Source organism: Ascidiella aspersa, chromosome 1 (genome assembly GCF_963924565.1).
Source record: "Ascidiella aspersa chromosome 1, kaAscAspe10.2, whole genome shotgun sequence".
Classification (NCBI taxonomy): Eukaryota; Metazoa; Chordata; class Ascidiacea; order Phlebobranchia; family Ascidiidae; genus Ascidiella; species Ascidiella aspersa.
The window spans coordinates 4,312,079-4,337,652 of record NC_139447.1 but is presented as its reverse complement, the minus strand read 5'-3'; the positions used below and the strand labels follow the sequence as shown (position 1 = coordinate 4,337,652).

At 36.2% G+C, this 25,574-nt stretch overlaps 1 protein-coding gene and 1 non-coding gene across 2 annotated transcripts in view; one reads left to right on the top strand and one right to left on the bottom strand.

Moving 5' to 3' along the window:
* LOC146166642 (uncharacterized) overlaps nt 1-25,574 on the bottom strand; it is a 108,580-nt gene that overhangs the window by 45,624 nt on the left and 37,382 nt on the right. Inside the window, 39 exon segments of the mRNA XM_083394728.1 lie at nt 274-396; nt 1,075-1,200; nt 1,697-1,822; nt 2,325-2,450; nt 3,128-3,250; nt 3,749-3,877; nt 4,294-4,419; nt 4,865-4,990; nt 5,862-5,987; nt 6,511-6,633; nt 6,930-7,052; nt 7,453-7,578; nt 8,124-8,252; nt 8,713-8,838; nt 9,302-9,424; nt 9,713-9,841; nt 10,287-10,412; nt 10,900-11,025; nt 11,433-11,555; nt 12,207-12,335; nt 13,139-13,267; nt 13,706-13,831; nt 14,276-14,401; nt 14,955-15,083; nt 15,726-15,851; nt 16,437-16,565; nt 17,243-17,362; nt 17,578-17,703; nt 18,166-18,288; nt 18,772-19,023; nt 19,544-19,669; nt 19,926-20,045; nt 20,758-20,883; nt 21,669-21,785; nt 22,305-22,433; nt 22,961-23,101; nt 23,636-23,761; nt 24,709-24,831; nt 25,245-25,442. Of these exon segments, the coding sequence (XP_083250854.1) occupies nt 274-396; nt 1,075-1,200; nt 1,697-1,822; nt 2,325-2,450; nt 3,128-3,250; nt 3,749-3,877; nt 4,294-4,419; nt 4,865-4,990; nt 5,862-5,987; nt 6,511-6,633; nt 6,930-7,052; nt 7,453-7,578; nt 8,124-8,252; nt 8,713-8,838; nt 9,302-9,424; nt 9,713-9,841; nt 10,287-10,412; nt 10,900-11,025; nt 11,433-11,555; nt 12,207-12,335; nt 13,139-13,267; nt 13,706-13,831; nt 14,276-14,401; nt 14,955-15,083; nt 15,726-15,851; nt 16,437-16,565; nt 17,243-17,362; nt 17,578-17,703; nt 18,166-18,288; nt 18,772-19,023; nt 19,544-19,669; nt 19,926-20,045; nt 20,758-20,883; nt 21,669-21,785; nt 22,305-22,433; nt 22,961-23,101; nt 23,636-23,761; nt 24,709-24,831; nt 25,245-25,442 (5,106 nt within the window).
* Nucleotides 14,502-14,576, top strand: Trnat-ggu (transfer RNA threonine (anticodon GGU)). The gene has a single exon. It is a non-coding gene; the product is annotated as a tRNA-Thr (tRNA).

Here is a 25,574-nt window from a genome sequence, read left to right as displayed (position 1 = left end):
CGAATGCAAAAATTTTAGATTTTTTTAATAGAAATCAATTTTTTAAATTTTTTTTGATAAAAATCATTTTTTTAATTTGTTATATTAATTAATTTTTTTTTAATTTTTTTTTAATAAAATGTTACAAGGCCAGACTTGCCAGACCCTTTATCGAAACATTTTTTTTATGCTTCATTTTACCGTTACCAAAGTACGATACTAACAATAACTTTATCTTAGAAATGACAACTATCGGTAGGAACATCCTCACCAGACTATTTTACAAGAACTGACCTTTGCATTCAACGTCGGGGTCACCAGCAAACCCGCTGTCGCATTGGCAAGAAAAGCTCCCGACAGAGTTGATGCAAACCGCGTTATTGACGCAAATAAATGGATCCGCACATTCGTCAACATCTAAAAAGAGTACATTAGTTTTAAACCGACCCACAGTGAAAGATAAGATGATTGGATAAATGTATTATTATGGACTCAACCAACGTTTGCTATGTATACCACACATAAACTATGGGTTAAGAATTTTTTCACTAGCTCAGCGATATATATAGCTTCAGACTCCTTACAATTAAAAAAAATCACCAAAATTGTATACTATAATTTTATTCTTGGGTTAAAATGAAGTGTTTTTCTTAAAGTCTTTTTATAAAGCTGACCTATTTATCTAAGTTTTTGCACTTTTTTGCTATAACAATTTTCTTGATATATGTTGCGTTTTTCTTATTTTTTAGTTCAGTTATTGCCCATAATCGTACAAGTTTAAAATTTGTAATAGTTTAACGTTTGATTATCTAATGCAAGGACGTGACTTGAAGTTGACTTGCTCTAATTATGACTTGACTGGGACTTGACTTGCGCAAATGATGACTTGGACTGCGACTTGACTAGTTATTAATTCAAAAAGACTTATCTTTAACTTAAGTTATTTTACAAATGACTTGAACTGGTACTTGAGTAATTTTCACTTGTTTAAAACACTGGGAAGTTATCGAAATCATGGCTCACTAGAAATGTCGTTCAGAGTCACCAAACTGTTGTCCAGCCACTGTCTTAATAACAAACAGGCTTTTGATATACCTTGACATCCACCAGCACCGTCGTCCTGATAACCAACGTTACAAGCGCAAGTGTAACTTCCGTTTGTGTTGAGGCAAGCCGCATCACCGTCGCATATCGCGGAACCGTCTGTACATTCGTTCACGTCTGGAAAAGTGTAAAAAATTAAGGAAAGGCTCAAATCAAAATGTACAGTTAATTAGAAATAGTTTAATTTCTATTAAGGATGTAGATTGCAAAGCCAAAAAGGTCGAGCAGATCCACATCATCTTGATTAAGGCGTTCCGTTACGAACTTGTATCATCTTCAGTTAATGTGACTGAGAAGCAATTCGAGCATTACTTATAAAAGGTGGGACGGAATTGTTATCAGTCTGAGTTTATATAGTTGGAACATTATTTAGCACCTTCAGTTCTTGAACAGGTACAGCGGATTTTGATAAAAATGATGTCAATCTACTCGACCTTTTTGGATTTGACATTTATTTTAAAGTTACATTACAGATCCGTGCATAGTGTACCCAAGTTTTAAGGATGTTTTTTTCATCTGTTTTCGAAAACAAAGAGCACAGAACAAACGAAGAACGATTATGTGGATTGTATTTTGTTTTTTTAGCAAAGATGTTTCAAATTAGAAAACCTACCTGTACAGATGCTATTTTGGTCCTCCTTATAGCCGCTGGCACAGTTGCATTTAAAGCTCCCGTGGGTGTTCTCGCAAACCTTGTCCACTGGACAGTTGGGTATGGGGTCCGCACATTCGTCCACGTCTAGACGTAAAAAAAGGAAATTAGTTTGATTTACGTTCAAACGTTTAAGGGGATAAAAAAAATGTTTTTTTAACAATCTAACAGAACTAGTCGTATTGAGACAGTTCTCTCATAATTTAGATAAATTTACACAGCATCAATTTTGAATTGTGACATAATTTGCCAACTGGTTGGTTATGCTATGTAAGCAAACACACACACGCGCGCGCGTAACAAAAATCAAATAAAAACAAACCAAAAAAAAATTAAAAACAAATCATTTGGGGATTTATATCATCCCAAGTTTCGCAATTTAAAAGTAGACTATATTCGGACCAGACGCCAGAATTGCAAAAAGGTCCAAATATAGTCGAGAAAGGTTTTTTACTAGTTCCAAAGTTACAATTTAGCGAAGCTTTTCATTCATGTACGTCACGATGTTTAATGCATGAGAAACAGCTGCATCAAACCCTATTGCATTAAACCAATGTGAAGCTTTTCCTTTAAAATGTTGTTCCCCTACCTTTGCAATCAATCTTTCCGTCCCCGGAAAATCCTTCGACGCATGTGCACTCGTAAGTTCCATTTGTGTTGGTGCAATCTGCTTGGACGTGGCAAAGGGCGCTACCAGTGCTGCATTCATCAATATCTGTTTTATAAAAAAATTATTTGTGAAAAGTAAAATTAGATTTTGTGCCAGTAGATACTGCATGTCATGTCACATGACATTGACGCATTTTGTTGATAATGTTTATATTTTTGGCAAATACATTTAAGCGTACAAAACTTGATATTTAACTTTCTTTTACTTGAAGTTTATTTAACGTCACAAAAACCTAACACAGTAGACATTGCTATCAGATAGCAGCTGTTCATAAACCTGATCAGGCTGACGGATTTTGTTAATTATTTCCAAAGGCACCTCATGTGCTATCACAGTGGTCTCCAACCTTTTTATTACCCGACTCAATTCAAATTAAACTGAAATCACTATTTACAAGCGAACCCCAGTTTGTTTTGAGATAAGGAATACTTGATTGGTTATGCTTAAATTATACACAAGTCTAGATTCTGTTTTATTTGTTTAAACATTCTTATTACGGTATGTATTCATTGCGCTAGTTTAAACCTGGAGCGCAATGAAATAAGTAATACTGCATGTAGTGGTTAATGATGGCGACTCCATAAAAGGTTTAAGCAGCCCCACATGGGGTCGCGACCCATGGTTGGAGACCACTGTGCTTTCATATATCAATATATTTTTACCAAAAAAGGTATATCCCAAACGTATAATGGAGTATTTATGTTTGATAGTTTGGTCCTTACCAATACAGTCTCCACTTTGACTAGTGTAGCCAGTACGACAGGTGCAAGAGTAGTTTCCGACCTCGTTAACGCAATCAGACTCGGGTGGACAAGCGTTCCGGTTCAGTGCGCACTCGTCGACGTCTAAAACACAAATAACGTTTAAGGTAACTTATCCGACTGTACACTTTTTGAAGTGATGATCAAAATATGGTTATTTTACTACCCTAGATTGCTATTGGATAACGCAGTCGTATTCAAACTTTCATGAGTGGATTGTTTTAGAAAACACGTCACCAAGAGTCATATTCGAGATTCTTACGTCATAATAACAAACAGAAACAGGTTAACAACTAAATTGTATTTTTTTTTATCCAGAGGACTCTTTATTAAACACTTTCAGATGCAAAATTTTTGAATTATTAATAAAAATCATTTTTTAATTTTTTAATAAAATGGTATTTGCCAGAGGACCATTTATCGAAACACTTTCAGATGCAAAAATATTAGAATTTGTAATAAAAATTATTATTTTAATATTTGGTTTATTAAAAATGTTATATTCCAGAGGACGCTTCATTCAATCACCTTCAAATGCAAAAAAATTATGGACAACAACTCGAAAAGAAATCAGAACCTTACCCAGGCAAATCTCGGTTCCGATTCCTTGGTATCCCTGCACGCAAACGCACTCGTAACTTCCAATCGTGTTGCGACATTCGCTGTTTTGCACGCAAGGTGTCAAAGAAGGGTCGCTACATTCGTCGATGTCTGAAAAGCAAGGAACATATATTGGGAAGAGTTTCTTAACAATACCAAAACTTCCTCAAAAAGGAAATGACGCTAGTTAGGTGGCAGACATAAGGGCCTACACACTAACAATTATCCGCTCGCAATGTCACTATGTAAGGCAAAGTGTATCGAAATTTAACACCTCAGTAAGACAAGGTTAAAAATTAAAAACCTTTCAAGGAAAGGTTAAAAAAGTAAGCTGTGTGCTCTTCAATATCCAAAATGGCCACTTAAACTGACGCAACCTTACTTTGTCAAATGCACCGATATCACTTGAAAGAAAGATAGCGTATTAACAAAAATGTCAACGTCAAATTTACAGCACGATATTACTACAATCAATAGCACAACCGAACGACGTCGATTGAAATTTATATAGTCTTCTTTATTTTTACCTTGGCAGATCTTCACCCCGTCCCCTGTGGTGCCAGGTTTGCACTGACAGATGTAGGAACCTGCGGTGTCGGTGCATTCGGCCAGATCGTGGCACTGGGCGCTGCACACAGAACATTCGTCAACATCTAAACAAGTGTTAAACACAACGATTTGAAATCACTAATTTTCAATTCTTTTTTCAAGAAACAATTTGACACCAGTAACAGCCTATTTGTCTGAGCAGAAAGACTGGTACTTGTGTTGTACTGATTCCCTTATTCCTAAGGAACGAATATAGTGTACCGTGGCTAAGAAAATCCAAATAGGTAACATTTGTAAATTCTGTTTTTATGGCGCTGAAAAGTTTGAACATCTTTCTTTAAAACAATCTAATTTATAAAAAAAAATCAAATTTGACAACAATAAAATAAAAATCAAATTTTGACAACCTTGCTTATCAATCACCTTTCATCGTAGTAAATATAACCGTGCAAATTATCCTACAAAATGAAAGCATAACTAAAAATCAATACAAGTTATCTAGAGGCTGATTTCCCAGCCCAAAATTTAAACATTAAGGACGATACTCACTTTGACAAGCGCCGTTAACTAGTTGCGTGTAGCCTGCCTCGCAAGTGCACGAATAACTTCCAGCTTGATTCTGGCAAATTCCGCCAATTCCACACGGATTCGTAGTCTTGAGACATTCGTCAATATCTGCACAGACGGATTATTGGTAAACCGAGATGTTAAAGCCTTAATTGACGAAGAGAAATGCCCTTACCACTCGCCGGACTATAGTAATAAAGACAAGTCAAGTTTTCGGGTATACTACGCAAGGATCTGTAATGTAGCTTGGTAATAAATTGCAAAGCTAAAAAGGTCGAGTAGATCGACATCATCTTGATTTATTATCTTGACGTATTGAAACGTCTTAATCAAGATGATGTCGATCTATCCATTTTGACTTTGTAATTCATTATTATCAAGTCAAGTTTTGATGTGAAAATTAAGATGTATGAGACAGAAAAGGTAAAAATGTCTTGAAATAAGAAACCCCTTGATGACATTGTATTGATCAGAAATCCGATGATGTCATACTAAACATCATTCTCCGAGAGTTATGTTCACTTTAAATCATGTTTATGCGTATTCGTGACAAACCCATCTATAGCCACGATAATTACAATCGCGCAGAAAAGAGTAAAAAATTGTCTGTTTACGAAGTCCCTATGTAGACCAGGGGTTCTTAAACTTTTATCGCGGGGGCGCTAATTTATTTGTTTGCTACACGTGGACCACGGTAGGCAAGAAATTTTCAGAGATGACGTCATAAATTCACGCCAAATATGCTGACTTGGGTCCAAAAAATGTGTAGAAAGAGTCAAAATACATTCAGTGATAAAACGTTTTATATATAATAAATTTTTTTTTTAAATTGATGACCTCTTAAATATCCACTAACATTTCAATTATGCCTGCATGGTCCCACTAAAACTAGTTCACGGACCCCCAAGGGGTACATGGACCCCAGTTTAAGAACCCCTAATGTAAACTGAGCTAGCATGAATCTTTCGGTAATGCTTACCAGTACAACCAGCCCGTCCATCGCCGGTAAAACCAGTTTTACAATCGCATCTGTAGCTTCCTGCCTCGTTGGCGCAAGTAGACACTTTGTCGCAATTGGCCGTTCCGTCCTGGCATTCGTCGACGTCTTAGAAAGTAAATTGAAAACAACAGTTAACCTTGGGTAAAAACAAGCACACTTTCAAAGCCCGTACAGAAGTGTACATCATTTTGAATGTTTCGAATATTTTTTTATTTATTTCTAACATGTTAAAACTTTTAAAAATGAATAAAGAGTTATTCGAAACGTTCAAAATGACATCTACTTCTGTGTGGACTTTGATATTCTTATTACGTCTCACTACAACCTCCAACCATTATGCTCCAAAATTAACACTTTGGATTTTAATTTCATAATAAGTGCTTTGTTTTGTTTTCAATAGTAGTCCAACAGTTCAGTTTAATAATAGCGGCCAGACAAAAAAAACAATGGATCACGTTTTTCAATCTATTTTTTGTACTTTAATTGTACGCTTTACAATACATGCATGCCTTTGAAATAATGGGCCGTTCAATTTTATTCTGACATTTTAAACGCCGATTCCTATTGCCTATATGGGGTTATTTTTTATTTTGCCCGAATAAATTGACACAACCCATTCAAACTTTACCTGTACACGAGCTGTTTCCGGCCCCGGTGTAACCGCTCTCGCAGTTGCACTGATAGGATCCTGGGGTGTTGGCGCAGGTTGCAAGCTGGACACATTCGGGGCTCAAACCGCATTCGTCAACGTCTACAGAAATACGTGCAAAGATTCGATAAATGAGGCAGTAAAGCATAATAACGCAGCCACTTTCAACAGTGCTAGGTTTAAAGAAAGGCAATTTTGTTAGGTAAAAAGTTGTAATGGCCCGATTCCGACTTTTTAGGTTCTATTCCGACGGGTTTAAGACTTATTCCGATTGAGACCGTATTACAACTATTAGGAATTAGTCCTGCTTTGGTCCTATTCCAAACTGTTCTTTTATTCCGACTTTAATGTTGTTCTTATATAGGTCTTTTGGCTGGAGTCCACTTTTTTGCACTTACCGACGCAAGTATTGCGGCTCTTTTGGTAGCCGGAATTACAAACACACTCGAAACTGCCAGGTGTGTTTTTGCAAGTTGCCTGGTCGTAACAGACGTTCTTCGTTTCTGTACACTCGTTTATATCTATAACATAAGTGTGTTTTGTTAGGAATAATGCAATTAAAATCAATTAGACAATGTTTTTCTTTTTATAAGCACATCTGTCAAATAGGTGCACTGCGTAACATTAATTTCAGCTTTTTATAACATATATATATATATATTTGCATTAAAATTATGGTCACATGCATGAAATGTATTTTTCATTAGCGTTATTATTTATTGTTAGGCTTTGCATAAATGACATTATAAAAAACTCGATCTTTGAAAGTCAGTTGTATATACTCTTAAAATGGATTTATTTTACTTGGAGGATAACGATTGAACCTATAAAAAAGCTATATATTTACTGTTATGGCGGAGATGCAACCTTTTAGCGCACACCCACAAACACAAACATTTATATATTTTGGTTTTATCTTACCGTCACACTGGTAGTTAGCTGACCCCGTGAACCCATTGTCACATTGGCACACGTAACTGCCGAAAGTGTTCTGACAGAAAGAGTTGACTGCACACTTGGCTTGACCGTTCGTGCATTCGTCCACGTCTATAAAGTGAAGAATCAGCTTTCAGTTTAACTTACACAGGAAAGTTGTTGAATGAAAAGGCGTTTTAATTCACACGGGTATTTACATAATATGCACACCGAACTCTATAACAGTTTTTTATCTCTTCGGGGGGAACTTTAAAGTAAGATATGAGCAACTTATTTCTTAATTTTTATTTTGTTATTAAGTATAGCGATATTCTAATCATCGACAGATTTGTTCGTTTAATAAATAAAGGACTAAAATAACTTTTTTTTTACCTTGCAGTGGTTTCACCGTCGTAGTTTGAATTACTGAAAAACAGAAGGTAGAATATTAAACAAGGTGAATCTTAAGAAAATAATAATGCCTATTAACGTATCCATTTTTATTTTTCGTTTACTTCTTACATAACTAAAAACACACAGAAAAAAACCCGGAAAAAACAAAAAAAAGCACAGGAATATTTTCAAACGTTTGACTGCAACAAAATAAAACGACATTACACCAAATTTTAAGGGTAAATTTTCACCACACAAAATATTAGTACAAAAACAAACACAACCTGTGCATCGCTCGGTTGGTATTCCGTCGTATCCGTTCTTACACTGGCACTCGTAAGTTCCAGCCAGGTTCATGCAATCAGCGTTCAAACCGCATTTGTTCAAATCAGGACGAGTGCATTCGTTAATGTCTGCCAATAGAATGTTAAAATTACACATCGCAATTTTGGAAGGGTTGAATTGCTTCATAAAGCATTTGTTTTTCGTTTTGATATAAAAAAAAATAGGCGGTAAAGCTATTAAATTTATAATTACATGATGTTTTTAAAGCACCATTCGCATTCACATTAGCTTTAGAATAATTCGATTACACCGTCGTTTTATATTATAGGTAATCATGTGGCACTATATAAAGGCAAATTATATTGAATTCTCGACAAGCTTTCACACAACCGTGCTTCATCAGGTCAAAGTAAATCTTCACTTTGACCTGATGAAATATTGCCATTTACAAGTTTTTTTTTATTATGGTATCCAAACAAAAAGTCTTGCGGATAGAGTTGCTTCTTCTATATTCGCTATAAAGACATAATTGATATAAAGACACAACGATTTGTAGTGGCTAGGCCAACATTGTACGCTGTTGCATACCGGTGCACTGTTTGAGTCCATCGCCTTCGTAACCAGCATTACAAGTGCATTTGTACGAGCCAATCGTATTCTGACACGTGGCATGCGTGACGCACTTCTCCGATCCGTCAACACATTCGTCAAGATCTAAATCAAAGAATATTTTTCGATTATTCTCAGTACAACAGGAGCCTGACTAATGTGCGCTGTAATTTGGATCAACTTGGCCATTAGAAATTTACTTTAATGTTCCCAAATAATGTTTCTTTTTAACGTTGCCGTGAAAATAAACATAATCTGAAATTAACATCTTTCATTTTTGTCTGTTTGATTTTTGAAGGTCGTTTCAACAAGCATAATATAACCTAAGGCCAAACTTATATGGTATGTAAACAGCAGACAGCTCCTGCTTTAAAAAAGTCCTAACTAAAATATGATAACTAGGATTTAGCCTTTATGAACTGTTTAAATTTGATAAAAAAATGGCATTAATATATTTCAGGCGTTCCCACACGAATTATTAATATGTAGAGCCCCAAAACTATTCTTACGTTTTTACTATAGAGTCACTTTTACCAGAGGAACTTACAAACACATGTACAATACATACCTTGGCAGTTGTATCCGTCGCCTGTGAAGCCAACATTGCATTCGCACTTGAACAAACCAATCAGATTCGTGCACGTGGCGTTGTCGTGACAACTGGTCAAGCCCTCCGAACATTCGTTGATATCTAAAAAGCAAAAAGGCAGTTAAGACACAACGGTTTTCAAAACAAAAAAAAGTTGAACAATTTACTTGAAACGCTGTTCTTATCGACTGTCTATACAAGCTATATTTGAGAATCTTTTTAATAAAAGTTCTGAAAATTGTATTTTCACCCTTTTTTTGTAATAAAGACACAAGAATAATCTTAGATGCAGTTTACGTTTTAGCAGTGCCGACTAATACACAAGAGAATTGGGATAAAAACGACAATAACACCGCTTAAATAAAGACCTTTTATGTAGAGCTATCTTACCGTCACACGAGGTGGTGGGGGATCCCCTAAATCCTGCTTTGCATCCGTTACACACGAACGAGCCAAGCGTGTCGAGGCAGTTGCTGTTGGCAACGTAAGTGCAAGCGCCCATCTCACACTCGTTGATGTCTAGAAAAAAGGGAATTAAACAGGGGCATGAAATGGCAAGATATAGTGGTTACTAAGATTTTTGTCAGACAGTTCGTCAAACTGTTCGTGACACAAAGATACTTTGCTACGTAATTTTGTGAATTTTCTGTTGTTTAAGCGTGTCAAGTTGCTTCTACTGCCTCATGGATAAAAAGCTGTCCTTTTCATGAGGTGTTTATAACTCTTACAATGTTAGGGAAATAAGATATAACGCTGACCAAACATCACATTGTAATATCCTTTAATTAGCAGAAGGTTACAAGTATAGAACAAACGTTAGGCAGCCTTGCTTCAAAATTTCTGATTGCTTAACAATCCGCAAAAATGAGCAACGTCTGACAAAACAGCCATTGTTTTGCATAAGACTTGTCTGATCGCCCCCAGACAAAAATATAATTAGAATTAATATTAAAAAACGACTTACTGATGCAGGACACGGCGCCTTTGCCGGTATACCCAGTATCACAAGTGCATTCATAGCTGCCTTCTGTGTTGACACATTGTGAGTTAGGCTTGCAGTCATCGGTTTGGATCGAACACTCATTGATATCTGGAAGAAACAAAGCAAAGAGTTGATGTTTGCCATAGGAATAATAAATCTAATATTGATGTTGCTTGAGCCGAGTATTATCAAGATTCTTAAAGAAGACCAAAGTATTGGAAACTTCTATAAATTTTTTTCGATTATTTTCGGGAACTGTAGAAACCGTGTTTTTGAATATATGTTCCTGGTCAAACTAATGGTTCGTAGTTTGGTGATCCAGTATCTAAACAGATGTCGCAAACAATTTCCAAACTTATTAAAACACCGCTTTAAAGCAATGGTTACGGTTATCTGTGTCATTCTACCTGCCCGAATCTAGAGTGGAAAATTAGTAACGTAATGATTATGTTTTTAGATCTAAAGATAAGAAAAGTTGCATTGATTTGAACTTTCTTAAAATTTACCTAAACCAAACCTAAACTATGGCTTTTAAAAGTTTTTTGACATATTTACTCACTTATATATAAGTATATTTAGATTATACAACTTTTACCTTCGCAAACGTCAAAGCTGTTGAGGTGATAACCGGCTTGGCAAACGCAGTCGTAGCCCCCGTCCGTGTTGTTGCATATGGACTGGAACGGGCATTTGTACACGCCCGCACTACACTCGTCGTAATCTAAAAGAAGAAAAGTAGAACATTAAACGTTAAAAAGAAACTACGGTAAAAGAAGAACCTCGTTGGACACTTAAAAATCAATCAGCTTCGTTTTACGTTACGAAGCTTAGGTTAGGAAAACGAAAACAATATAATTTAAGAGTCGCCTGGATTAGTCAAAACCGCCATGTATGCTACTAAATCTATTGACAGAAAAAATGGAAAAATTACTTAGGTTAGATAAAACGGCGAGACAATATTTAATATAAGAGTTGGCTTATTAGTAAAAGCTACAATTTTGCTACCAAATTTACTGAGCCGCAAATCGAAGAAATTGAATTTTTAATGGTTTAGATTTAGAGAAATATTTTATACTAATTCTACTGACAGAAAAAAATGATATTTATTGGCTTATATTTGTTACTTACCCTGGCAAACGTCGTTGGAATCCTTCCTGTATCCGAAGGCGCAATCACATGTAAACTGACCGGGAGTGTTGCTGCATTCCTCGGTCGGGAGGCAAGCAGTCGCATTCAGGCATTCGTCCACGTCTGCAAGTTGAATTTTTTAAACAAGTGCTTAACTTGGGTTCACTATATGCACGGATCTGTAATGTAGCTTGATAATGAATTAAAAAACCAAAAAGGTCGAGTAGATCATCTTGATTAAGGCATTTTGATACGAACTTGCATCACGTTCCCTGAAGACGATACAAGTTCGTATAAAAATGTCTTAATCAAGATGATGTCGATCTACTCGACCTTTTTGGCTTTGTAATTCATTATAAAATTTTTAAACTTGTGAGCACAGCCAGCTTGCTGCTGTTTATTCTTAACACAATTATTCACGAATTGGTGTTTCCACAAATTTTACGAAATAGTGAAGATTTAATTCAGTTATCCTGAAGATACATGTTAAAGGGGCCTTTTATAATAAACTCGTTATCCTGATGCCTCAAACAGGTCAACTTTATGTTTGTGTTTTTTTTTACAATTTTTAAAGCCGTTTTATTTGTGTTAGAGTTAACTAGGCTTTAATCAAACCGTAACTGACTAATTCTTACCTAAAACTTTTATTATTTTTAGCATTTAAAAAAAAGGGAAAATGGACACAATATACTATTCCAGAAATATCATTCATAAAATATAGCGTAAAACCGCAAATTGGCCCGTATAAGATTTATAAGTCCCTATAACACTCACCCTTGCAAATCCCGTTGAGCGGGTCCTTTTCAAATCCCTGCAAGCAAACGCACTGGAAGCTTCCCTCGGTGTTAACGCACTCACTGTTGCCTGCGCAAACCGCGCTGGTCGAATTGCATTCGTCCACATCTATAGGACATAAGTAAAGGGTAATAAGGAGGAAACTCGGCAATTTGGTAATTATACGAGGAAAAGAAGTTGTTTTGGCTAACATGTGTTAGTGTCATGGATTAAAGAAGACTTATACGCTGTCGTTAGGGCTGTTGGAAATACATGTTAGGCCTATATATATATATATATAGCAAAGTTCGCCGTTTGTGAATGTATCCTTGCGTGATAAAAAGACCTAGTGTTTTGTGTACATTTAAAAGTATATTTGTTTTAAAAATAAACAGCATAGGGGTTCTATTTTAATGTATATTCTCTTTAAAAACCCATAAATAACTAAAATATATGGTGTCTGTAATTTGACAAATATTACCAAGTCTATAGTACTAAGGAATTCGTTCCGAAAACCTTTTAATGGCACAGTCTTGTCTGTGGTCAAAAACAGAACATTCTATTATTTACATTTAACTATATAAGAGTCTAAACTTTTAAAGACTTCTAAAGACGCATTTTTACATGTTTGTTTTTTGTACAGAAACTGATGATGCCTTATAGGCGTAATATATATATTTCTGTAAGATTTTAAGAAATGATTTTATGTTTTATCTGTTTTTAATAAATAAACAGTCTTAAGATCTTTGGATACGAAGACAAGAATCTTTCTTTTACATTTTATTGTCCGCGGGAGATCCTTACTTTCTAAAGTGTTTCAGCTTCTAAAGACTATCGATTTCATAACAAAATGACCTGACGTTAAACGTTATACGTTCAAAACAGTTGCTTTTATTACCAAGTATTAAGCCTTAAAATGTAATTCGCGTTACCTTGGCAAGTGGCGGTCACGGAATCGAGGGTGAAACCGGTTGCGCAATCGCACGCGTAACTTCCGCGATTGTTCGAGCAAGTCTGTCCGTCCTGGCACGAAGCCAAGCCCGTCGTGCACTCGTTTACATCTACACAAGAAAAACAAGGGGTGAAAAAGTTAGCAATAATAAGTGCGGTTTTTTTTGTGTTTAAACGTAAATAAATCACATTTCATGATAGGAACATCAAAGCCCATACAGAAGTAGATATCATTTTGAACGTTTCGAATAACTCTTTATTTATTTCCAACGTTACAAATACATATAGAACTTCCAACCGTTACGCTCTAAAAATCACATTTTAGTAAAATGAAAAAAATCAATAAAGAATTATGCTGGTCATAACAGTGTATTTCAATTTGAACCACGAAAACTTCTTTATAAACAAGATATAAATACATCCTAGAAACTTAATCAATTTGTAAATTAAAAATAGTTTAATTACTATATTTACAGCATCCATTTTAGTTCAACATTAAAGCAAAGACATACACTATTGTTAGTAAATATCTCGGGAATTAAAATTACCAATGCACTCGACGTCGGGGTCTCCGGTATAACCGCTCTCGCAAGTGCAAATCTTGCTGCCGTCTGTGTTGACGCACTTTGCGTAGCTTCCGCATACGTCATTTCCGCTTGCGCATTCGTTGATATCTGTGAAACGAATAAAAAGGTTCAAATGTGAAACTTGATGCGATTCTGTAGTGATGTGAGGTCAATGATTCTTTTACAGGTGTTCCAATCGAGTTTTATGAATATAATCGCTTTTAGGTGGCACAGTATAAGACAAATTGTATTGAATTCTCGACAAGCTTTTACACAACCAAAGTAGAAAAAGGCCATTTTCTATACTTTGACCAGATGAATTAAGATATTGTGAAAGCTTGTCGAGAATTCAATACAATTTTCTAGTGGTTCCACCGAACTTATAGAACAATAATGCTGAACGTTGGCTTTATGGCATTGCTCTTGTTTATAGTATAACAATAATGGCTAGAATTGATTGCTAAAATTGTCTCGAGTCTCACTTTGTCAGGTTGAGAGTGATTAAGTAGTTTGTTGCTGGGGTATATACAAACATTTTATCCTAGTGTTTACCTGTGCAGGCAAGTTTTGGGTAACCGGTGTATCCGACCTCACACTTGCAGAAGAAACTCCCAGGTATATTGACGCAGGTGGCGGTCGGAGCGCAGTCATCCAGACTCAGAAGGCAGTCATCAATATCTGCCAAATCGATAAAAAAGTTAAACTATTAGAAATCTTTGTACTAACAGAATGTAGCAAGCATTGGCGTATGCTTGTTTCTCGACTCGCTCCTTTCTAATCCTGTGTAGCTCAGTTGGTAGAGCGACGGTCCCGGTATGACCGGAGGTTGTGAGTTCGAACCTCACTGCAGGCTAGATGTTTTTCTGGCCTGCTTTGCTTGCATCATTGATGGACAGATTCGGTGAGTCTGCGATGGCTTTCGGTATACAACGCTAGAAACTGATTTTATTTTATGCGCCACACAGTACTATGGTCGTTGTTGCTATGAAATAAATAAAATGGGCCTAAGTATACGGTAAGTAACGCAGAATCTACGTCTCTTTTTTATATGGCATATAAAATCTATTTTTTTATCTATTTTGTTTTATTTTGTTTAGAATTTTAGCATTTAAATTTTTTTCTTTATAGAAAATATGTTTCTTTAAAAATTGTGAAATCACTTGTTTAAAAAAAGCAGTTTAAAAATGCTTTTAAAATACTTTAGCCGTCGTTATACCGCAGTCTAACTAACCCGTGCATTCGCTTATCTTTCCGTCGCCAGTAAATCCAGCTTTGCACTGGCATTCGTAAGATCCCTTCGTGTTGACGCACATCGAATTTTTCTGGCAGGTTTGCCGCTGAGACATGCACTCGTCCATATCTGAACAGAAACAACGAAAAGCGGTTCGGTTCATTTTTTCAATCGGTTGCAGCGATTAAATGAGGTGATAAACTTATAAATGTGCTGTTTCTACCAGGCATAGTATATACTGAAAATAAGTTCTTCTGGTATTTTTTGTTAAAAAACTTATAGGGTAAAAACTTATAAATGTGCTGTTTCTACCAGGCATAGTATATACTGAAAATAAGTTCTTCTGGTATTTTTTGTTAAAAAACTTATAGGGTAAAAACTTATAAATGTGCTGTTTCTACCAGGCATAGTATATACTGAAAATAAGTTCTTCTGGTATTTTTTGTTAAAAAACTTATAGGGTAAAAACTTATAAATGTGCTGTTTCTACCAGGCATAGTATATACTGAAAATAAGTTCTTCTGGTATTTTTTGTTAAAAAACTTATAGGGTAAAAACTTATAAATGTGCTGTTTCTACCAGGCATAGTATATACTGAAAATAAGTTCTTCTGGTATTTTTTGTTAAAAAACTTATAGGGTAAAAACTTATAAATATGCTGTTTTTACCAGGCATAGTATATACTGAAAATAAGTTTTGGTATTTATTTGTTAAAAAACTTATAATGCGAACAACAGAGGCTCGATGATGGGGAATATTCCCATTACGAACCTTGACAACGCCCGGCATAGTCCTTTACATATCCGGGCAAGCAATTGCATTCGTACGTTCCAGGCAGGTTGTTGCAAGTTGAAAGGTTGGAGCATTGGTCGGTCTGGTCCAAACATTCGTCAACATCTAAACAAGAAGGTTTACGTATTGTAAAACTTCCTATTAAACGCTTTATACCATAAATACGTATGTTATATCTAGTTCTGGGACATCTGTTACTGTAAGTTCTTTAGTTATTACTCTCTGATGTTATGTTGTAAAAACAGCCCTACACGGCTACAAGTCGTTTCCTAATGTAGGGCTTTATACACTACAGCAATCACACGAGAAAACTACGACTAATTGAAACTGAATTACTATTACCAACATAAAAAGCAACCATTTTTATTCACTTTTTGGTCTTCTGACATACAAAATAATACATTAACAGCCATTATTTTTTATTTGCAGAACCTGATAGTAGATACGGACAAGAATGAGATTCGCCTTTCTACAGTTCTACTTTCGACAAAATTCAAATATGTTAAGGTTATGACGTCTAGTGTAACACATTTGAATTTGGTCGAAAATACAACTTTGGAAAGGCGAATCTGATTCCTGTCTGTATCTACTATCAGTTTTTTTTTAACTATTAAAAAAAATCTTTTTAACTATAGAAATTTGGTTGAAATATAGAATGGGTTTAAGGCTTAAAGCGATTCTCACACTTACCGTTGCAGGCGCCCAGCCCGTCACCCGTATATCCCGCTTTGCACTCGCACGAGAAGCTTCCATCGGTGTTCACGCATAGGGCGTTCTTATCGCAGGGCGGTACGTCGCTCTCCGTACATTCGTCCACGTCTGTATTAGCCAAAAATATTCTTATTCGAAAACTCTGAAGTTTTACTCCGGTTTGTTGCCAAATACACTGAAGTCGAAATAAAGACATAAAACTAAGTTTCAATTGTAGTTTATTTTCTTAACCTGTATCTTAAAATGAATACGAGTATTTTAACAAACACACAAAAAAATAAAATATATGTATAAAATATAAATTGTTTAACTCGTACCAAAGTGAAGTAAGCAAGTCAGTTTACTGAAACTTTTCCGTATAAACGCTTTGGTTTAAGCCAAATTATTTGTTAGAATGGTGAGGGTCAAGTAAATTATTTCGCCTAAGATCAGTCATTCGAAAAGAGAGACCAAAGGCCCGTTTGCACTACAGCTGCGCTGAGTGGGCGTGAAATTATTTACACTACAGGTGAGCTGAGCTGAACGTGAAATGGCATTTGTACTATGGTTGCGTAACAGACAAGCAAAATCACTTTCACACTTCGATGGTAGTCGAGCGTGAAAATCGCTCCAAAGCGTAACTTTTGCCAAGCTGCGCGGAGCGTAAGTTGAGCAAGATGTGAAACGCTCGCCACAATAGAAATTAAATCTAAATTACGCTTTGCTCAGCTCAACGCAGCTGTAGTGTAAACGGGCCTTAGTGAGCCTATTGCAAGTCACCGCTTTTTGACGGTTTTTCAGCTTACCTGCGCACACCCCGCTCACTTCTTTGTACCCGGCCACGCAGCCGCATTTAAAGCTTCCTGGAAGGTTAACACAGTCACTGTTGCTTGAGCAAGATCCGGGATCGTCGCATTCGTTCACGTCTGAAAACATCAGCAAATTGTCGTGTTTAAATTACTGCGAGAATTTTTCTTTTTTTAATTTGTAAATATTCAAAGATTTGGAGCGTTTTTACGTCGAAAAACTTTTCTCTTCAGATCGGAATCAATACGCCTTGCGAAACATGTCACATAGTTCAGTAGTTAACTTTATTACGTTACATATTTAATTAGATCGACTATAATTCAATATTCGAAACCTTCGCAGATCTTGGTTCCGTCTCCAGTAAAACCTTCGAGGCACGAGCAACTGTAACTTCCGATCGTGTTCTGGCACTCTGCGTTGCTGTGGCAGTTGTCAAGCAGGTTAGCGCATTCGTCAATATCTGTAATTCATTGTCCGTTAAATCCAGGTTATTGTACAAAGAAACAACGACAGGGTCATATAAAGTAGCGTGAGAAGTGGCCTTTTCAATGTTGACCTAAAATTTCCATTTTAAACCTGTATACTGTTCAATATAGTTTGAGTAATGCGATAGGTCAAGTCAGTTCTGTGAATACCGACGAATTCTAAAGCGTCACCATTAACTTTATGTTATTACGAGATTTTAAAGTATGGGCATGTTTTTTTTTCTCAGGAAAGAAAAAGCCATTAGACTGAACGATGGCCTCGTATTATTAAACTACAATATAAAGTACAGCAAACCTGAACATTTCGGACAGTATCAGCATAGCACTTCGTTCAGAGTAAAATAATTAATGCATCAAAGGCATAAACAAATGAAAAAAATTAACGCATTAAGGCATCAAAGGCATAAGCAAAGGTCAGCACGTAAACAAAATCTCACCTTTGCAGATCTTTCCGTCCCCTGTAAAGCCAGCATCGCAGGCGCACTCGTAACTGGCCACCAGGTTGGTACAAGTGGCGTTATCGGAACAGTTTCCGTTGTTTGTAGCACACTCGTCTATGTCTACGGGATAAATGGCATATTTCAGTTAAGTGGAATGGTTTAAAAGTAACTATTCCTTGTTGGATTACTATTTTATGAGAATATTTAAAGTGTACAGCCATCAATATCGTGTGGACCTCTTACCGTATGGACGAAAAAAAAATTTATATCTCGTTTTTGCGACCGAAAATGTCATTCTTACATTTACCTGAAAAAAATTCCCTCTTTACGTTATTGATTTGTATGGTCCTACAGGGTTTCTATTACCTAAAAAAATTCCGAAAACCCTTTGTGGGTCATTTTGTTAAAAACATTCATAATCCTCATATAACTTACTTAAGAAAAATGACAGGACCATCAGTAGATAATACGCTATTTATATTTGTAAGTCAGAGAACCAGTGTTGGTCCTACAGGATTCCTATCAAAATCTGAAAATCGAAAAAAATATCCAAAAAAACCCACAACCCCCTCTATAACTCCGTCGCATCCCCAGAGCACTTACCTTCGCATTGGTCGTAGCTGTTCAGCTCAAATCCGTCAGCGCAGATGCAGTCGTAGCTCCCATCAATGTCAACGCATTGCGAGTTGGGCGGACACACAAAAGTGTCGCGCGCGCACTCGTCCACGTTCCTGCAAGTTCCCAGGTTGTCGGGTTCGAATCCCGGCAGGCACGGGCACGCGTACGAACCCAGGTTGTTGGAGCAGAACTTGTTTCCCGAGCAGTCATCGAGTCCGGCTTTACACTCGTCAATGTCTGAAGGAAAGAGGAAGATTTTAGCTTTGTGTGCTTTCACTTTACATTAAGAAGAAAACAATAGCAATTTAGTCGCCAATTAGACGGTTGTGGTTAAGTGTATTAGTTTTTCAAGTTTACCGTTTTAAAAAAAGGCCGATTTTTAACAGTATGCAATGCTTATTCAGGATTAATTTGAACACATATACTGCAACTTGGTCCAAGGTCGAAGTAATGATAGTACTTCTGTCGAGTTTTTGTTTGCCTATAGTAGTTCACATAACAATCTGTAACAAACTAAGAGTTTTCAATTGTGCCTTGTACAACTATACCGCTCAATCGGGGATTTTGATCAATCGCGAAAACTTTTCTGCACCCTAAACTGTCTAAAAAGGAAAAGCGGATTTTTTCTTAAACTGAGAAGATTTTGTACGTTGACACAGGATATCCAAACAGTTCTAAATCAAAGAGATTCAAAACGTCTATGTGTAAGCTTAAGTTGCTTCTGAAGTTTTACTGTCATTCCTCGACAATTTCGCACCTATGCATTGACCGCTTCCATCCGGTTGAAACCCGTTCAGACAGGCGCACGAATAGCTGCCGTCGTTGTTCGAGCAATTGTAGTTCTTTCCGCAGATTGTTCGGAAGCTCTTGCACTCGTCCACGTCTAAGTGGAAGGAAAAAACAAATTTTAACAGAAAAAATACCTTGGCAATAATTAGTTTTCCGCTTTTTAAATATCAAAATATATTTTAAATATTTGTGTAAAATTTGGATTGCTACCGTCTTAAATGGTTCATCACTATTTAAAAAGGTCCGTAAAAGATTCGATTAAACTCGTTTGGATATGAGCTGTTCTGAAACAACCGCCAGCGCACATAAAAACGCAATTTTTAAAATACACAATTTTTCCCAGTAGCTACCTTTGCAAGGACCGCCGTCCGTGTTGGCGTAACCTGCGCTGCAGTAGCACTTGAAGCTTCCCGGGGTGTTGGAACATTGGGAGTTGTTTCCACACAAGTTGTCAGCGCATTCATCGATATCTGGAAAAATAAAAAGTTTGCCTTTTTTTCTAAAGAGAAGTGACAAAGCTCGTTTGAATCACGCTACTTGTTGAAACCCAGTGGTTCTCATCTAGGGCGAGGTTTTTAACGCTCAAGGGTGCTGAGAGATATTTCAAATTATTTGGAATTTTCTCTATTGGTGAGCTTCTTGATACAATATTTTGTGTACGATTAAAATGCCCAAAAAAATGTTTTCAACCTTGTTGCACAGTTAATGTGCTCTTTCAATCTCGTTTATAGTAACGTTACAGTTACCATCAGCAAAAAACGAACAAGAATGAAGCGAACTATTTACAATTTTTGTAAGATGCCGCAAGCCAAAAAAGGTTGCGAAACATTGTTGTAATCTGATTCGACAGGGAAATGTTTATTATGGATTCACATTTTCACTAAAACAATTTAATGCGAACCTTAGTGCTTTCTGTAGCTATTTATTTGGCTTAGTGTGAGGGTTAGCGTTTGAGTTGGTGGGTCAAGCATCATTATATATATTTTTTTTTTATAGGTCAAGCTAAAAAGGTCAATAGATAGTTAACGAAAGTTCAATAGATAACAAAAAATACATAACGCTGTTTCAAATAGTTGCATTGCGAATTACACCATACCTTATCCTGCCTTGGACTCAACATTTGGTCAAAGTATTTTCCATCATTTGCTGTTCAATTACTACTAACTCGACCGCTTTACTCACCGACGCAAACGCTCGAGTTGTTTTCCTTGTACCCGTCCAGGCACTCGCACTCGTACCGACCGGGAGAGTTGATGCACTTCTCGGTCGAGTCGCAATTGTCCGTACCCGCTTCGCACTCGTTTATATCTGAAAAGCAGGATAGTTATTGCACGCAAAAATTATACAAAGCATTTTAATTGCGAGACAATTTAGTGTTTCCAAATTTTACGTTATTTCTTTGTTGTCACCGAAACATGAAAAGGCTTTGACTTAACATTCGTTCAAATCTAAAGGGTAGGATAGTAATTGCACGCAAAATATAAATAGCATTTTGAACATTTCGAAAATCTCTTTATTTTTAACAATAGATGAAAAACATGGTACCTACTTCTGTATGGGCTTTGACATTTTTACTATGTCTTACTACAAACTCCAACCATTAAGCTCAAAAAAACTTAAAGTATACTATTGTATATAAAGCATTTGATTGCGAAACAATATAGTGTTTCCAAATTTTATGTTATTTGTTTGTTGCCGTTTTTGGTCACTGAAATATGAAAAGACTTTGACTTAATAGAGTTTTAGTTGGAACTATAGGATTTTTGGTATTTTTATGATTCAAATTAACATACTGACGAAGCCTTTGCTGGCAAAGCATATATATATCTTTTAAGATTTTTCAATAGTGTCTGGCCTGAATTGCTAGCTTTGCTAGAGTATTTTACTCTTTCTTGGGACAGTTGCATAAATAAAGCAACTAAATACAATGCAAGGTGCTAAATTCTTAGACAACGTGGAAATTTACTATTAAACATAACTTGTAAGAACGAAATAACTGAGCGATAGCTACAAACAGAAACCTAATTTTGGGAAAGTATAAAAAGTCAACGTAAAAACATTAAACGTGACACATTCGCACAACTTCTCGTTACCATTGCACTGATAAAATCCATCTCCTGTGAAACCAGGCTTGCACGAACACTGGTAGCTGTCTCCGGTTGGTTCACAGACAGCGTACAAGTTGCAGGCGTCTTTGCAAACGTCGACGACTGAAAAAAACAAGATCTTTCGATTGTTATGGTTGTCAATATACAAAAACTGAGGGCGCTAGTTTGCCTTCCTGGCAAACTTTGGATTTATTCTCAAAATTATTCGTTGATTTGCAATCAAAATAATAAGTAACAACGTTTAGTTTTTAAAGCAAGTGTATTTTTGTTCAATAGATGTAAAATTATATAAAACAACTAGAATTCCCAAGGATAGACTGCACAACAACTACGGAATGTAATAAACGAATGGCAGACAAGATAAAACACGGCCCAAAGTCAGACCATTTAGGTTTTCTGTTAATGAGATGCACTACGTACGATTAGAGACCATCATACATAAGTTGATTTTGTTGTTCCATGTCCATTTATAGTGACATTTCACTAAAACACTCAACGAAAATTCCAGTCGGGGCGCCGAAAATCTATTTATTAGCCGTAAGCTATAAAAGTTTAAGAACCACCGTCCTTTGCTTTAACATTAACCAGCGTGTAGTTTAGTGTTGTCACAAAATCACTTACCGACGCAGTAACCGCGCTCGTCTCTCACATAACCAGAGGCGCAATCACACTTGAAGCTTCCCAAGGTGTTCACGCATTTCTCCGACTTCTTACAAACGTACGGGTCATACTGGTTGCACTCGTTCACATCTGCAAAGTTAGTTTGTGCGTTTGTTTAGTGTGAAATAGTTTTTTGTCATTTGGAACCACTAAACAGCTGTATATAAGAACCAAAAGTGTGTTTGATTATTATATTTGTTTCTTTAAAAGTATTTTTTTTTATATATATTTGTTTTCTTGAAAAGTATTTTCTATCTGTTTCTTTAAAAGTGTTTTTGTGCTGTGAAAAACGTTGGTATATTGTGATTTTATAATTTAGTAAAGACAATAAAATTGATATACAAAACATTAAATGTAGTTATATACATTTAGGTCTATAATATTCTTAAACTTAAATGCAAGACAAAAAAACGAGGCTGTTTTTAAACGAAATGAAAAAAGAAAAAATTGTTTTGGTTTTTAAAAATCACCCTCAGAAGGGCTAGAATAGATCACAGTTGTTGAACACATGTGTTCACTGGAATCTGTTAAATTACAATTTAACCGACTCTGTTCTTCGCACCCATTTCTATTCATTAAACGAGATAATACATATACGCTAAAAACATGACATATACCTTCACAGAAGGGCGAACCCGGTTGACTTTGGTATCCCGGATCGCATACACACTGCGACTGTCCGTCGATAATCTTGCAAGACGATTGTGGGAAGCACACCTTGGAGCAAGGCAGTGCCATTCCTCTTGCTTCGATCGCGTCTTTTAAAAATGCAAAGTTGGGAAATATAAATCTAGTTTGTTGCAGATTATATTTAGTGCGAGTACAGGCTGGAAATTATTTTTCATTTTTGTGTAAAATAGTTCAGACAACATATTTAACAACCAACTTTGCATAAATTTTATGCAAGATACTAAAATATGCGCAACATTGTATCAACACATGATCATAGTGGACATACATGAAAACAAAACGCATATTGAAATATGTAACATGGTGTGGTGAAAGTGTTGAATAAACCTTATTTATTTTTAACAAATGACATATTTTACATTCGACATTTAACTTAAGTCTCTGGCATATTGCTCCATAGAATAAAAACACAAATCAATAGTACAAAATTTGCTGTTGCTACCAGGGATATTATATACTGAAAATAAGTTATTCTGGTATTTATTTGTTTGTCCAACGTTTCGGCTAACTATTCAGAAAGCCTTCGTCGGAGAATGACACACACAGCCAATAAATACCAGAAGAACTTGGTTTCAGTATAAAGCAATATGAACTTTCCTTACCTTTACAGCTTGTGAAGCCGTCGCCTGTAAAACCAGGCAAGCACTCGCAAGTGAAGCTTCCCTTGGTGTTGGTGCATGTTGCGTTGGGAGCGCATAAGTCGGGGTTGACGCTGCACTCGTCAAGCTCTGAAAGACAAAATAGTAACATTCGCACATTTAGCGGAATACTCTAGTAATTTAGGTTCAGACACTTTTTTATAAATGTTAAAATATATATATATATTTCGCCGGCAAAGTCATGGTCAGTATAACTGGATAACAAAAGCAACAGTATAAGAATAAGTCAGAAACATATTTATTACTAGAGGAATTAGGTGGCACTGTATAAAGACAAATTGTATTGCATTCTCGACAAGCTTTCGCACGGTTGCACGGTTGTGCGAAATCTTGTCGAGAATACAATACAATTTGTCTTTATACAGTGCCACATGATTCCTCTATTTAGAATTAGACAAATACGGTCATATACAAAGATATTTATTACTAGTTTTGCTAGCGTATTCTGCTGTTACTGATCAGGAATTAAGGTCGATATTTATCTTACAAGGGTCAAGGTGATTTCCACTATCACATTTTCAGTGCTATAGTCGCACTTTTACACTCAATGTGCGTATTGCAAAAGTACACCTGGCTACGAAGGCAAACGGCATTAAATGAAGGTTTCTCTCGTATAAAGTCCATTGTACTGTATTATCTGGATCTTTGCTCAGTTAAACGTAGAACGAACTTACATTAATGTGTTAGTTACTTGTATAAAAATAAAAGTATAATGGTTTTGGTATTTAAGCAATTCTAGAAGGGCTGCGAGAATTGGTTGGTGATTTGAAAGGTGTGCAACAAGGAAAAGGTTAAAAATCACTTGTCTAAAGGCAGCGTCCTGCAATGTAATAAAATAAACACAAGATTTAAAATAGATGTTGAAAATGAATAAAGAGTTATTCGAAACGTTCAGAATGATACTTACTTCTGTATGGGGTTTGATTTTCTTATATAAAATGGCCTAATACACGCTGAAGCATATATTCAAAAATAAGGCCAGCGTTATACTTGATTATTAGCGGTCGAGTGTTTACCTTCGCAATTGGATCCTTCGGTCGTGAAACCTTCTCCGCATTCGCACAAGTAGCTTCCCTCTGTGTTCACACAGACCGAGTCCGCCGCGCATTCGCTCGCTTTAGTGATGCACTCGTTCGGATCTAAACGTTGTGAAAGTACAATTTTTTTTCCGTTGTACAGCAGAATGATAAATATGGGTGATAATGGCATGATGGGTTTTTCCCCTTTTTAAAATTGTTTTAGTACCGTCCATGTGACGTTTGCTTGTGTTTTAAAATATGCCTAAAACAAGCGCATTCATATTTGTGTAAAACCGGTTCTTTGGTAATTTTAGTTGTTAAATAAATGAAATATTAAACATCTTCACTACTATATTATAAAAAATAAATGAAAAATAAACTACTATATAAAAATAATAACAAGTAAGTTATTTCTGTAGGATAAAACGATTGTAACAATGATTTGACTTAAAACCGCCTTTTCAGGTCTTCAGATAACAAACACGTCACAGTATTTTATACATATATATATATATGTTTTTTCTATAACCCACCGTCGTTGGATGGCGGTGCCAGGTAGGGACAGCAGAACTGGACTTCGTAGCGCTCGCAAGTCCCCTTCGTCTGTCGTTCGTTGCTGCAGGTGAGACCGTACGAGGGGTGCATGGACAGAACGTCGTCGGTCAGGGTGAATACCCGCTTAGTGGCCAGGTCACGGGCTCGGACCGCGGGTGGCGATAGGCATAGTTTGGCTGTGAATGTACGCGGTTAAATTTAATGCTTGTTGCTAAGTATAAAATAGGTGAGTTTACAACGCCAGGCTTCGTGTTTTAATGCGGTATTGTGTTTTGATTAATAGTCAATTACTGCTAACCAGATAACCC